Here is a 14177-nt window from a genome sequence, read left to right on the forward strand (position 1 = left end):
GGGATTTCGGCTGGCCTATGGCAAGTTGGTGCAAACTCAATAGATGAATGCATGCAACTGCTCTTTTATCTCCACCATTCATTTCCCAGGAGAATGTCACAGACAGTCCTTGCCCCTCCATAAGGGCTGGGCAGCGATACCTGCTGAACTGGTACCCAGAGAAGAGTCTGAGACCTCAGGTGGCAATGCTTTCTAGGACTATGCATTCTCTCCTGTCTGAAGGGGAAGTGGCCTCCATCACCTTGTGAAATCTGGGCTTCTCTCAGCATGTCCCGAAGGGCCTGCTCAGCCTGCTGCATCCTGCCTTCCAGCTCCGCGTTGGGTGCTCCTCCTCCACCGCTCTGAGCCTTCGAAATCAGGTCCTCCAGGCTCTGGAGCTGCTGCACAAACTGATCCATCTGAAACCACACAGGGAAGAGGATCAGAACACATCATGGTCAGACACCAGGTATCCAGGGGATAAAAGCTGAAGGCCCAGAAATGCATAGCAGGCCACGGTGGTCCAAAGTTCAGACTGTAGGCCTGGACTCTCGGCCCCACTGCTCACTAGCTCTGTGACCTTGGGCATGTCACTTCTTTCCCCATAAATGGGGATAATAATAATATCTCATAGAGTTATTACTTGGACTCAATATTTCTATGGTGCTAAGAACAGTGCCTGGAACAAAGAAATTGCTATAGAGGGGTGGTTGAATACGCAAATTTTAAAACAGGCTGCCCGGCCTGTGTGGCTCAGTGTTTGAGCATCAGCCTATAAACCAGGAGTTCATGGTTCGATTCCCAGGTTTCAGGCTCAATCCCCAGTGTGGGGTGCGCAGGAAGCAACCGATCAATGATTCTCTCTCATCACTGATGTTCTATCTTTCTCTCCCTCCCTTTCCCTTCCTCTCTGACATCAATAAAAAAAAATATATATATATATATTTATTTTTTTAAGTTTTTAGAGAGGGATGTTCTCTTTTTTTAAATATATTTTATTGATTTTTTACAGAGAGGAAGGGAGAGAGATAGAGAGTTAGAAACATCGATGAGAGAGAAACATCGATGAGCTGCCTTCTGCACATCTCCTATTGGGGATGTGCCCGCAACCCAGGTACATGCCCTTGACTGGAATCGAACCTGGAACCTTTCAGTCCGCAGGCCGACGCTCTATCCACTGAGCCAAACCGGTTTCGGCAAAAATATATTTTAGAAAAACAGGTTGAGTTTGTCCTACATTTAGGGTTCTATTTGGGCTCCTTCTTCCCCCACCCCTCATTCCAGTAAGATATCTACACTAATAAAAGAGAAAAATGGTAATTGGCGTACGACGATACCCTTTTCATTGGCTAATCAGGGCTATATGCAAATTAACTGCCAACTATGATTGGCAGTTAACTGCCAACAAGATGGCGGTTAATTTGCATATGTAGGCACAATGCAGGGAGGCGAGAGGGAAAGCAGGAAGAAGCCCCCTGCCACTGACAGTGATCGGAAACCCAGGGGGGAGCTAAGAGCTGGGGGGCAGGGCAAAGGCGGCCCTGGGGCCACCTTTGCCCTGCCCCCCAGCCATGATTGGAGAATCAGGCGCCTTTGCCGCCCTGGCCAGTGATAGCAGGAAGTAGGGGTGGAGCCAGCGATGGGAGCTGGGCACAGTCGAAGCTGGCAGTCCCGGGAGCTAGGGGTCCCTTGCCTGGGCCTAAAGCGGAGCCCACGATCGCGGGGCCGCTGCAGCTGCGGGTCCCCGCTGCCCGGGCCGGACGCCTAGGCCAGAGGCGTTAGGCCTGGGCAGGGGTGGAGCCTGCAACCGCGGGGAGCTGGGGGTCCCCTGCCCAGGCCTGACACCTCTGCCAGAGGCCTCAGGCCTGGTCAAGGGGCCGATCCGGTGATTGGTGATCGGAGGGTGATGAGGGTCAACTCCTCTGGCCGAGGCATCAGGCCTGGGTGGGGGGCTGGGGGTCCACTGCCCAGGGCTGATGCCTGGGCCAGAGGCATCAGGCCTGGGTGGGGGCTGAGCCGGGGATTGGGGGGATATGATGGTCCCCTTGCCCAGGCCTGAAGCCTGGGTCAGAGGCGTCAGGCTTGGGCAGGGGGTGGAGCAAGCGATCAGAGGGAGATGGGGGTCCCCTGCCCAGGCATGATTCCTGGGCCAGAGGCCTCAGGCCTGGGCGGGGGCCAGAGCCAGTGATTGGGGGGCGATGGGGGTCCCCTGTCCAAGCCTGACACCTCTGGTGGAGGTGTCAGGCCTGGGCAAGGGGCTGATCAGGTGATCAGAGGGTGATGGGGGTCTACGCCTCTGGCTGAGGCATCAGGCCTGGGCAAGGGGCAGAGCCAGCAATCGGAGGGGTCTGGGAGTCCCCGCTGCCCGGGCCAGACGCCTGGGCCAGAGGCATCAGGCCTGGGCTGGGGGCAGAACCAGTGATGGGGGAAAATGAGGGTCCCCTGCCCAGGCCTGACACCTCTGTCAGAGGTGTCAGGCCTGGGCAAGGGGCCGATCCTGCGATTGGAGGGTGATGGGGGTCAACGCCTGAGAGCTCCCAGTATGTGAGAGGGGGCAGGCTGGGCTGAGGGACACTCCCCCCCCTCCACACACACCCAGTGCACGAATTTCGTGCACCGGGCCCCTAGTTATTTAATAATTAACAACAACATCAATTGCATTCTTCTCTGGAATATAAATGAGACATTTCTGAAAGCCATCTCTGTTTGGACAGCCTTGAGACCTTCTGGACTCCTCATATCTTTTGTGTGTTTATGTTTTTCTTCATTTGCCTTACAAGGACAGCTCTTGGGGAAAAAATCCTAGGAAGTGGCATATTATAGTGGGAAAATCACTGAACTCAAAGTCAGGGGCATGGGTGGGATTCCCAGGTCCACGTGGTCGTGTGACTTCAAAAGGCTGCACATTTTTTTGAGACTGTTTTCTCAATGAAAACTGAGGTCAGAATGCTTTTTCTCCCAACTTAACTAAGCTATCACAAATACCAAATGAGACGGATATCTACAAAAGGGGTTTTCAAATGACACATGGAAGAACATAAATCAGAAGTGTTATTACTGTTATAAAGAATTTTTTAATACAGTAATTTTTAGAGAAAAAATAGTAACCCTTCCCTCCACCCCCCAAGGAGACCAGGAGGGTCCTAGAGCTATGGCAGAACCACCCAGTAGACACTGAAAGACTTTACTCATGAGGTGAGGGGGGCGTTAGCATGCTTACCTGAATCTTCACTTGATCATAGCAAGCTGGGCAGTTGGTTAATGCTGCGTGCTCACAGTTGGGGCCACCAAATCCTGGCTTACAAATGCAGCTGCCATCGCTTCGACACTCCACAGGCTCAGAGCCCATTGGGTTACAGTTGCAAGCTAGAGACAAAAGACAAACCATTCCTATCAAGCTAAATCCAGAGACTGGAGGTATAGCAAAGTAAAAGGAAGATCAAGTCAGCATTCATACTGTGTCATTGATTCACACTGGGTGAGATGCATCTCTTGGCTATGGATCTAAGCACATTCCTAATACAGTTAGGTTCCAGGAGTCATCTGGCAAGTTTGTTTGCTGTGTGGGGGGGTGAAGAAATATTACAACAGCCCATCCCTTCTAGTGGCACTTATTTTTCCCTCCTGTTATCTTGTAAGCCTGTTGGAGATTCAGCAGGCACTCTGACTTTGCTCACAAGGTGAATAGCATTTCTTCTGGGACTAATCTGTGCCAGATGTTGACTTCTTCTATTTTACAGATGAGGAATATGAGCTCAGAGAGGTTAAGTAACTTGTTCAAGGTCACACAGCAAGTAAATGGCCAGCTCGAAGGAGAACTTGAAAAGAGCCAATGCCCTTTTCCTTCTGTCCTGCTGCCTTTGATGTATGAAATGCAGTAAGAAAGTAATACCTTTAATCAGTCGGTCAAATTAATTGTGCACCTACTATGTGCCACATTCTATTCTCAAGGCTGAGGATATAATGGAAGGTGAGACATCATTCTAATGGAGGTACAGTGATTCCCTGGGCTGCTCTATGTTCAGTGCTCACAAAATACTCGGTATCTATAATAATAAAAGCATAATGTGCTAATTAGACTGGACGTCCTTCCAGACAACTTTGTAGACAAAGCCGGGGCTGCAAGGGAAGCCTGGGTCCTGGGTGCCTGCCGGTGGCCAGAGGGAAGCCTGAATCTCAGGTGCTGGATGCCGGAGGGAAGCTGGTGCTGGCAGCCGGGGGAAGGAAGGCCTACTCTTGCACGAATTTTGTGCATCGGGCCTCTAGTGTAGTAATAATCACATATCTTACTGTACTGTCATTATTTGCTTACATATTTGTATCTTCCTTATTAGCATATGAGCTCTTTGGGAGCTGGGACTGACTTACTCATCATTACAACCTTAGGATCAAGCTCCAGGTGCCGGATGCTGGAGGGACCTGGTAAGTGCTTCACAAAAGATAGCTGAGTGAAGAAATGTATGGTCTAAAGCCAGTGAAATGCCTATTAATAGCCTCTTATAACTAGAATTATCTAGTTTACAGTATACTTTCTCTATGCTATCTTATCTTTGCAACCACTTTGAGTTAAATATTATTCATCCATATGAGGAAACTGAAGCTCAAAGAAATTAACTGGTAGAATCAGAATACTACAGTAGGTATGTTAAAAAGCTGGACTTGAACTCAGTAGTGCCAATGCCATGTAGGCTTTTCCCACCGTGGGGTACTTTCTAGCACATCACAGCAAACCCACAGGTTGGGGTCAGGGCAGGTAGGATTCGTGTCCCTGGGTAGAAACCCCGGGTTGCAAGCCCAGGTTGCACGGAGGTCCTCGGGCATTTCCAGGGTGGACACTCTGGTGTCAGTGGGAGGCTCTGGGCTCCTGCAGACGCCTGGAGAATCAGGTGTCCTCCAATCTGGGCCTCCAGAGCCACTCTGGGCCTTGTGACAAGCAAGCTCCTAAGTTCTGGGCACCAGGCCTGGTCTGAGACCCTTGCGACCAAGGGGTGAGTCCGTGGTGAGGCCAGCTCCTGGGATTGAACTTGCCTCTGGAATGTCACCTGTGCAGAGGCGGGACAGGAGGGCTGAGCCAAGAGGCCCGGGCGGCACATCCACGCTCTGTCTGTAGGACACCTCAGACAGCTGCTGCTTGGAAGCCGCGTCTCTTTAGGAGACGTTTTGACCGTTGCCTTTCTACACATCAATGACACCGACTTCCCGAGAGGGTCTCAAACTACTTCACCGCCCACTCCTCGCCCCGCCTCAGCTTGTTCAGGCTCAGTGGTCAGGCATTTATTCCTGTCCGGTAACAGGTGGGGCAGCCACTTCCCTGCCCACCAGCCTTGGGACTGGGCAGAGCCTGGGGCCCCACGTTATCTCCTCTTCCACTTAGGAATGTAAACCTGACCTTGTTCACTTCTCCTCCCCGGCTTTACCCATTCGACGCCCGCCAGCTCTGTGCTCCAGCCCCGCTGCAGGGGAACTGGTCCAAGGCCCGGCAGGCGACGGGTCTGGGCTGTTCATGGGCCAGCTGGTCCGAGAAACCGAAGTAGCATCGCAATCCGACCTGCTGCTGGCCTGGCCGAGTAGCACGTTCTTACATGTGTACATACCAGCAAGCTTGCGTGTACACACACACACACCTGCCTGGAGACACATTCCTACCTCGACACTTGTCCGCTGGGTTGGGAGCCAAGGGGTCCCCGAAGTAGCCTGCTTTGCACTGGTCGCAGTGGGCGCCGGCTGTGTTGTGGATGCACTTGAGACACCTGCCCGTCAGGCGGTCACAGTTCCCGGAGGCGCTGGGGTCCACGTTGTTGTTACACTGACAGGGCTGACAAGGCCTCATTGGGCTACGCTCCCCAAAGGGGTCCCCGAAGTAGCCCTCGGCGCAGAGCTCGCAGCGGGCACCTGGAAGGAACAATGGACAAGCCCAGGGGGTCATCCATCGGCAGCGAGACCAGACTCAGAGGCAGGAAGTACTCGTGGCATCTAGAGAAGCTTGCCCGCCCGCCCCCCCCCCCCAACCCCAGAACGACAGCCTCAGGAGCAGGCCCTGGTGAGGGGTTGGCTCTTGCTCTCCAGGGAACAGGATGGTGGGGCGAGGCGGGCTTGGAGCAATACTCTCAAGGCTGCTGCTGACAAATGAACTCTCCTTTCAGACTGACCGACGGCAGACGTGACATTTCCAAGGTCACTCCGTTTTCCTTCTCTACCTTGGTTCACTTTTAAAAACCGAGCCAAAGCATGTCTTTTGTCTGAACACTTCATCTCCTAATTACAAACCTCCTCAGACAGCTCAGATGTTCCCTCCCTGTACACCCAGCCCTTCCTCAACCCACTTCACCTCTCGGGCATCGAAATCGTCGTATCTTTAGAATGAGCCCATTTAGTAATTATAATTCCCTAGAAATCCCTTGGAATAGAAGCTCGGTCCTCAAATTTACGGCATCAGAACAGGTGGCGCGGGCCTTACCCGTGACCCCGAGGGGGCAGTTATTGCACACGACCTCCTCTGTCTCGGGCATCACGGAGCAGCTGAACCCGTTGCGACAGGGGCACGGCTTGCAGCTTCGGGGGTCGTGCGGATCATTGTAGAAGCCCAGGGGGCAGTCGGCACACCCGATGTCAGGATTTTCATCCCCTGAGTAGCAGTCCCCTGGGAGGCAGAGGAAGAATGGAGACGTAGACATGAGCAGGGTAAAACTCTACACTTCCTGCAATTCGGGTGATGTCGGGGGTCAGGGCTTAGTAACCCAATGCCTTCCTTTCTGAAGCTTTCTTCCACGCGCCGGAGCACTGGCGTTCACCTTTGCCCTGTACCAACTCTAAACATGGCCGAGCACCTGCATCTCACCCTCCCTCTCCCATGCGGAGTAGACATGCACTTCCTCTCCTCTCCTCAGCTTCACACTGTGCCCCGGCCCCCTCCCCCTGCCTGACACCACGTGTCCTGTCCCAACATTCATCCAGGCCTTGGCACTGCCTTTGATCTCCCCAGATAATTCTTGCAACTCGACACCAACTCCCCGCCCACCCCCAGCGCTGAACCAGGACAGCCATTTCCTGTAACCTAGCACCTTTCCCACAACCTGGTGGCATTTCCACAGTGAAAAGGATTGGGTGTCCATCTTCCCAGACTCCAGCCCGGCTTTCCTTAATCCTTTTCCATCTCTGAAATGAGTTCAGGCGCAGGCTTTCTCACACAGTCCTAGCTCATCCGCGGGAGACCCCAGTCGCCTGGCTGCACCCAGCCCCCTGGTCCAGGAGTTCATTTCACTCACCTGTGTCCGGGTCGCAGGCCCCGCCCCCTTGGCAGTTACATGGAATACAGGTGCCAAAAGGTCCCAGTCTGGGTGAATCTCTTTTGTAGCCAGAAGCACAATCCTGGCAGAACTGCCCCTTGTACCCAACAGGACAGACACATTGTTCAACCCAGGGTGCGGGGGCTCCGGAGACGGGGCGGGCCGAAATCAGGGTCACGTTGTCCAGGTAGCCAGTGCCTGCAGTGGAGAGAACAGGTTAGACAGAGCAGGCGGCGAGGCCTGAATAAAGATAGACAGGCGGGCCTCTCTTTGGGTTTGATCTTTCCTAACTCACTGTCATAGGTGGTGTTCACTCACTCCGCCATGCGTGGAGGCATAGCCGTCCGTCATGACGGAGCACACAGGCTCTGGGGTCAGAAGAGTCAGAGTTTAAATTCTGGCTCCCCCCTCACAGGCTGTGTGAGTCACATAACCTTTGCATGAATGTGTCTGCTCCACTGTGGAAGTAACAGTGCGATCTACTGCCCATGTTTGCTGTGAAAATTAGATGAGACAACATATATGGTATCATGTGCCTGGCACACAGTAAAGACTCAGTGTGACTGTCTTCCAATCACCAGCTTCCTTCTAAATCCAGAGACTCTTTTAAGCAAGGAAGCACCATTCACTCTTCCATGTTTTGAGAGAAACATTCCTTTTTAATGACTTTTTCTAGAATTGAAAAATTCAACGCAGGGACCCTACGCTGAAACCACGGGGCAGTTTATCTACTTGCTTGGGTGGCTGAACGTTAGCGCGCTGAAGCAAATGGAAGGAAAACCGGAGGGGAGGGAACTCCGTTGCTCCCCGTCACTTACTGTAGTCGCCGTAGGTAGCTCGGATCCAGAGGGCTGTGAGGTTCCGCAGTAGCCGCCGGTACTCAAAGTAACTCAGCTGGGGGCTCCAGTTACTGCTTGGATGTTCATTTAATCTGCAGGGTTTAAAACCACAGGCTTAACGATCCAACTCTTTTCAAGCCTTGTCATTTGTACACCTGCTACTAATTATGCCCAGGAACAGCCAAGCCCTTCACAGCCCTGCTCAGAGAAGAGGCAAAAGACCAGCAGCCATGTCCTTGTCGGCGTAACCTGGGGCTTTCTCACTCCGTGGGAAGCAGGCCCCACAGGACGGGATGGGGGGGAATCCAGTGTAGGAAGCAAGCTCCAGGGTTCCTGGCATCCAGTGCTGGCCCAAGTCCTCAGAGACCACTTTCTATTCTTGGTCATGCAAAACCCAATATTAGAAGCATCTCTGGGTTCAAGAGGTTCTGATCCCCAACTCAGATCCCCAAGAGCTACCATTCATTTTTTGTTGTTGTTGTTTAAATAATTTATCTGAGCACATTTCAGAAAGTTAGTTTCCACCTTCTACATCTCATGCGTCCTAATTAGGCATCATAGTGCCTCAATCCATCATATCGCCAGCCCCTGAACTATTCTTTTTCAGGTTTTATTTATTTGTTTGTTTGTTTGTTTCCTGGACTTGCGCTCCCAGGAACAACCCCGACCCTTTTGTTTCATTCACTGACTGGTTAAACAAAGTTCACTGTGCACCTGGTTGGGGCCAGAAGCTGTGTTAGGATGGAAGACTCAGAGACACTGGGGTGAGGTGTCAGCACCGGCCAGGGGAGTCGTAGGTGAATAATTATGACACAATGCAGCGAGTGCTATAGCACATGCAGGCACAGGCTGCCATGGGAACCCACAAGGTGACTGTCACTTCACCTGGGATTCCGGAAGGCTCACACGAAGGAAAACCCTGTAAGCTGAATCTGAGAGAGCAAAGTACCCCAGGCTGAGAAGGTGGGACTGGGTAATTCAGGTGGGAGGGCTGTGTGTGTACCACTGGCATAAGCTGCACTCCGTTAATTAAGCACACACTGTGTGTGCTGTGGGCCTTCTAACTCCATTTCGCTTACCACTGCCCTGTGTTAGGCCTCCAGCAACTGCCGCTTGAACCACTGTGCGTGTGTTCGGATGGTCCAGTTAAGGACCCCACCTGAAGTATCCTCCACATGGTATTTGCACCAGCCTTCACACCTGATCATACCACTTCTTGACCTCCAGTGTCTCAGTAAGCTTTCATTATCTTACAGGCATGGACAAGACCTCAGCACCTTGGCATGACATACAAGGACCACCCTGTGGGTCCTTTCCCAGTCTTTTCAACCTTCTCTGTCCACCTCCCTTATACATGCGGTGTAGCAACCACAAATAGCTCTTGCCAATTCCCCCTGTATGATGCCCTGCCACACCCTCACCTACATCGACATGCACAGTTGTCTTGGTTTTGTCCCTGGGAAAGTCCTGCCCTTCTTTCTGTCCTCAGCCCACATGCTGCCTCCTCCGCAAAGCTTTCTGTGACTCCTCCAGGCAGAACTGGGCACTCTTTCCTCTCCTCCCAAGTCCCCATGAGCATGCACACCGCTGAAGCAATTTTTGTACTGTACTATGTTTGCTTGTTGACATGTTAATATATTCTACTAGACCAGTGATGGCGAACCTTTTGAGCTCTGCGTGTCAGCATTTTGAAAAAACCTAACTTAACTCTGGCGCCGTGTCACATATAGAAATTTTTTGATCTTTGCAACCATAGTAAAACAAAGACTTATATTTTTGATATTTATTTTATATATTTAAATGCCATTTAACAAAGAAAAATCAACCAAAAAAATGAGTGTCATAGGTTCGCCATCACTGTACTAGACCGTGAACTCTTGGAGGACAAAGACCATATTTCTTCGTCTTGATTTCCAAGCTTCTAATCAATACTGAGCATTTAGAAGGCACAGCTCCTTTCCCCAACCTCTCTGTACCCACCATTCAAAACTCCCAATCCGCAGGAGAACGAGCAACCCCCTTAGAGAGACACAGGGCTGTGTCCTCCCACCTCTTTCTCTGACCTCACTTCTCAGTGTGTTCCTCTCCCCCACTCCACGCTCCACTCGTGCGTAACTACTTGGAGTTCCCTAAATCACAACCTCCCACAAGCATATTTTTCTCTGCCTTGTTAACTTTCCCCTTTTCTTTCCTTGGAGAGCTTCTCTTCACTGTCACATCTTCTTGAGGCTCTTTCCTTGATCGCTCCAGTGTGAGTTGGTTTTGCCTGTGTGTGTTCAAAACCCGTGTCCACCTTATCTATCTTATAAGCTTCACTGTAACCATTTGTTTATTTTCCTCTCCCATTAGCCTGTGAGAGGCTTGAGGGCGGGAGTCATGTCCTGTCTCAGCACATAACACCATGGCTGGTACATAAAAGGTGCTTAGAAAAGCTTGTTGAATGAACAAATGATGATTGAGTGAATGAAGGAAGGAACTTGACTGCAATCGCAGCTTGTTCTATTGGACCCACTGGTAGTCTCTCTTCTTACCTGAATGTGTAAGTCTTGGTGATCCCACAAGGCAGTGTCTTGCCAAGCGGCATCAAGGGAGCTGTGATCCGGAGACCGGCACCTTCCAGGATCACGTCGTGGGCAGATGGGTGTCTGCCGCCCCTGTCCACACGGTAGTCAAAAGACAGGCTTTGCCCATAGCTCACCTGCTGATTCCCGAGAAATTTGGCTGTGAAATAGAATTTGAAGAGATCGAGATCAGTGTGAAGCTGGAGAAGCAAATTAGGGAGCAAGTCTGCACTAATGTTGGCCATTTCTGGTGGAGCTTGTATTATCCACCCACCACCCTGCCCCAAACCACCCTTCGGAAGAGCCAGCTCACGGCACTGGACACGGTCACACTGCTGTCAGCTACAAAGATGGATTCGTTACAGAAATGCTAAAAGGGCCTCATTATCACAAAGTTCCATCTATTAGATCAGTGGTCACCAACTGGTGGTCCGTGGACCACTGGTGGTCCATGAGGTCCGAAAGGTTGGTGACCGCTGTATTAGATGATTCATGGCAAGGCCCTGTGACAGGCCAGTATGCTAACATCCCAGGTATACTGGCAATAGTGCCATTTGTTACCTAATGCTTCAGAGCAGGGGTGGGGAACCTTTGTTCTGCCACGGGCCATGTGGGTATTTATATCCTGTTCTGCCACAGAATTATCAACTTAAAAATTAGCCTGCTATATTTGGTCAAACGTTTAATTAACTCGCCCCTAATGGCTTAACAGGGCCAGGCCAAATGATTTCACGGGCCTTACATGGCCCGCGGGCCGGATGCTCCCCACCTCTGCTGTAGAGTTTACAGAATGCTTTCACAGACACCATTACATTTGATGGCAATAATACTTGGAGGCAGGCATTTCAATTCCCATTTAACAGCTGAGAGCACGAACTTTGGAAGGTTAAAGAGGACAACTCATCTGGGAATCACATATCAGCTAAGGATATGTGACTAGGATTAGCATTCTCACCAGAGCTTTGCCATCCAGTGTTCCTATACCACTGACTATTTTTAAATCTACAAGTGCTTAAAGCTTTGAGAAATGCCTTGTTTTTGCTTTTCCATCTGCTTCTCAACAGGCCCACGGCTTTGACTGCAGTCCCTCTATCTTTTATATCTTGTCTTGGTGGGAAACCTAGAAACTTCCCCTTTGATTAAAGTAAGACCCTCACCCAGGGTCTGACCGCCTGGACACCCATTCTGCTCTGTTGTGCCATGACTTTGTCAAATTGGACTGAAGCCCCAACCGTCGGCTGCGGATACTGCTGCCCTGAACACTAAGGGACATGGTTTCTCTTCTCCAACTCTGCTCCTCTAACCTCACTTCCTAGTCTTATAGGTTGGCTTCTATAGGACAAACGCCGTACATACCAGGAGCTACAAAATAGACAGGGTCCGATCGTCGTGCCGAGCTAAACACGTCCCGGTGGCGGGGTGACCAATGGAGCTTTGCAGGAGACCCATTTCTTTGGACAGCCTTCCAGCCGTCAACATCTGGAAGACAAATAAAACCACTCTGCATTCGGACACACCATCGACTGAGATAAACAAGGCAAGATGTGCTTGCCAAAAAGTCTAGCGGTGAGTAGCAAGTGGGGTTTTCTTAATATTTCCACCCTCACAGTCCAGTCCTCAAAATTCCCCAGGCTCCTCTCTGCTTGGGTCTCAACCTCATCTGCTCTGCCCACAGCTGCACTGACTTCCAGTCTTTGTGTCTCTTGTAGGAAGAGAGCACGTTTTCGTCTGCCTGTAATTTGGAATATTATTTTATTGACATAAACAGTGTCTGGCCTTAGTGAGGAAAGAGGGTCCAGGATGTTCAAAGGGAAATTCAGAGTTGGAATCATCTGGATCCCCCACATTTTTATGGTGCTTTGTAGCTTGGGAACTAATTTCACATAAATTAACTCATTTAATGTATGTGAAAGGAGTATGATTAGTGAGTGTGAATTCCAGGAAGGAGCTCATAAGAGCCCCTCCCCCCGTACTCAATCCGCTGAATGATTCTTTGTGGTTTTGAAACAGATGGGGATGGGAAATGCAGGGAAATGAAACCCTGGTCTCTTTTCAGTGATTCTTTTAAGTTATTCATACGCTGGTATGAGTAACTTGTTCAGTTATAACTTTTTCAAGATACCAGAGCCTGCCTGATTGGCCTGTAATAATAATGCACATTAGAAGCTAGAAGAGAGTTGCTAAAGGTGACTCCAGACTCCCGTCCTATGGATGGCCATGTGGTTATCTGTCAGCACAGAGCCCTGTACATGTTAAAAACAGAAGTTCTAGAAAACAGAGGACTTTACCCTGATGGAAGGCAGAGGTGATTTTGTGGACGCTGTAGTCCCCAGAGCTGTGGCAGCTGGCTGAATGCCCGTAGCAAAAACACTGGGTACAGCCCTCCGGGTTTCCTCCATCCAGGTGATAGTACCCTGGTCGACACCTGCAGGGGCGTTTTGGAAGTCAGGATAATATTATAGGTTCTTTCTCTCTTTTTTAAAAAAATATATTTTATTGACTTTTTACAGAGAGAATGGCAGAGGGATAGAGAGTCAGAAACATTAATGAGAGAGAAACATTGATCAGCTGCCTCCTGCACACCCCCCACTGGGGATGTGCCCACAATCAAGGTACATGCCCTTGACCAGAATCAAACCTGGGACTCTTCAGTCCACAGGCCGACACTCTATCCACTGAGCCAAACCGGCCAGGGCTATGGGCTATTTCTTAGTCCATGTAGAGAATATAGTGACTGTTCTTCCCTACTTTCTCTCCCACCCGGGCATGTTCATTCCCAGAGGGGCTACATACAAATTATACATGCCATCCCCACTCCCAGACCACCTGGGGACCATCATAGGCCCTCCCTCCACCACTCCCCCCCTCCCCGCTTCCCCACCTAGTGACAGAGCATGGGGCACATTCACTTTCTCTCCCTCTAGTAGAGCAGAATCATGTGTGAATTGGTGGTTTGGAAACTTAGTGATTTCCCCATTCTTGGTGAGGAACTGAGTGGAGGTCATGTGGGCAACATGGGGTGGGGTAGGGCAGGGCTATGCAGAGCTGGACTCATCCTGGAGTAAGGGCTTAATGGGGACAACAGGGTGAGGGAGGGCGCAGGAAAGGGAAGCAAATGCTCCAGTCCCGGCACCCACTTAGTCCCACTGACCCCCCCCCTCCCCCAACCAGAGCACTAGGTGTTAGCTAGCATCCCTGCCCTTGTCCCCGGGCTCTGGCCCAGCGAGGAAAGGGGCAGGTGAGGCTACGACAAAGGGTGGCTAGAGACTCTCTACAGAAGCAAAGTGTGGGCTAGAGTTCCACCTCTCTCCCAGCTCGAGCTGTCCAGGGGCTTCTCTGAGGACCACAGCTGCCACACAAGTCCCAGATGCTGGGGTCACAGAGAAGAGGGCAGAGGAAGCTAGGGAGGACATGAAATAACGATAGTTTCAAGTATCATTTATTTAACACTTCAAATGAAATGCCAGGCACCGGACGTGTGCTCTCTCATTTAATCCTCACCACAACCCTAT

At 50.9% G+C, this 14177-nt stretch overlaps 1 protein-coding gene across 2 annotated transcripts in view; it reads right to left on the reverse strand.

Moving 5' to 3' along the window:
• The window catches only part of LAMC2 (laminin subunit gamma 2), a 60328-nt gene that overhangs the window by 14986 nt on the left and 31165 nt on the right, over window positions 1-14177 (reverse strand). For both annotated transcript variants that reach the window (XM_059674576.1, XM_059674575.1), the window contains 9 exons: window positions 12954-13090; window positions 12022-12144; window positions 10636-10825; window positions 8084-8196; window positions 7245-7463; window positions 6437-6619; window positions 5626-5871; window positions 3200-3345; window positions 242-398 (listed from right to left, as the gene is read on the reverse strand). In XM_059674576.1, coding sequence (XP_059530559.1) covers window positions 242-398; window positions 3200-3345; window positions 5626-5871; window positions 6437-6619; window positions 7245-7463; window positions 8084-8196; window positions 10636-10825; window positions 12022-12144; window positions 12954-13090 — 1514 coding nt within the window. The remainder of the gene's footprint in view (window positions 1-241; window positions 399-3199; window positions 3346-5625; window positions 5872-6436; window positions 6620-7244; window positions 7464-8083; window positions 8197-10635; window positions 10826-12021; window positions 12145-12953; window positions 13091-14177) is intronic.

This window comes from Myotis daubentonii, chromosome 18 (assembly GCF_963259705.1).
Source record: "Myotis daubentonii chromosome 18, mMyoDau2.1, whole genome shotgun sequence".
In the NCBI taxonomy this organism is placed as follows: Eukaryota; Metazoa; Chordata; class Mammalia; order Chiroptera; family Vespertilionidae; genus Myotis; species Myotis daubentonii.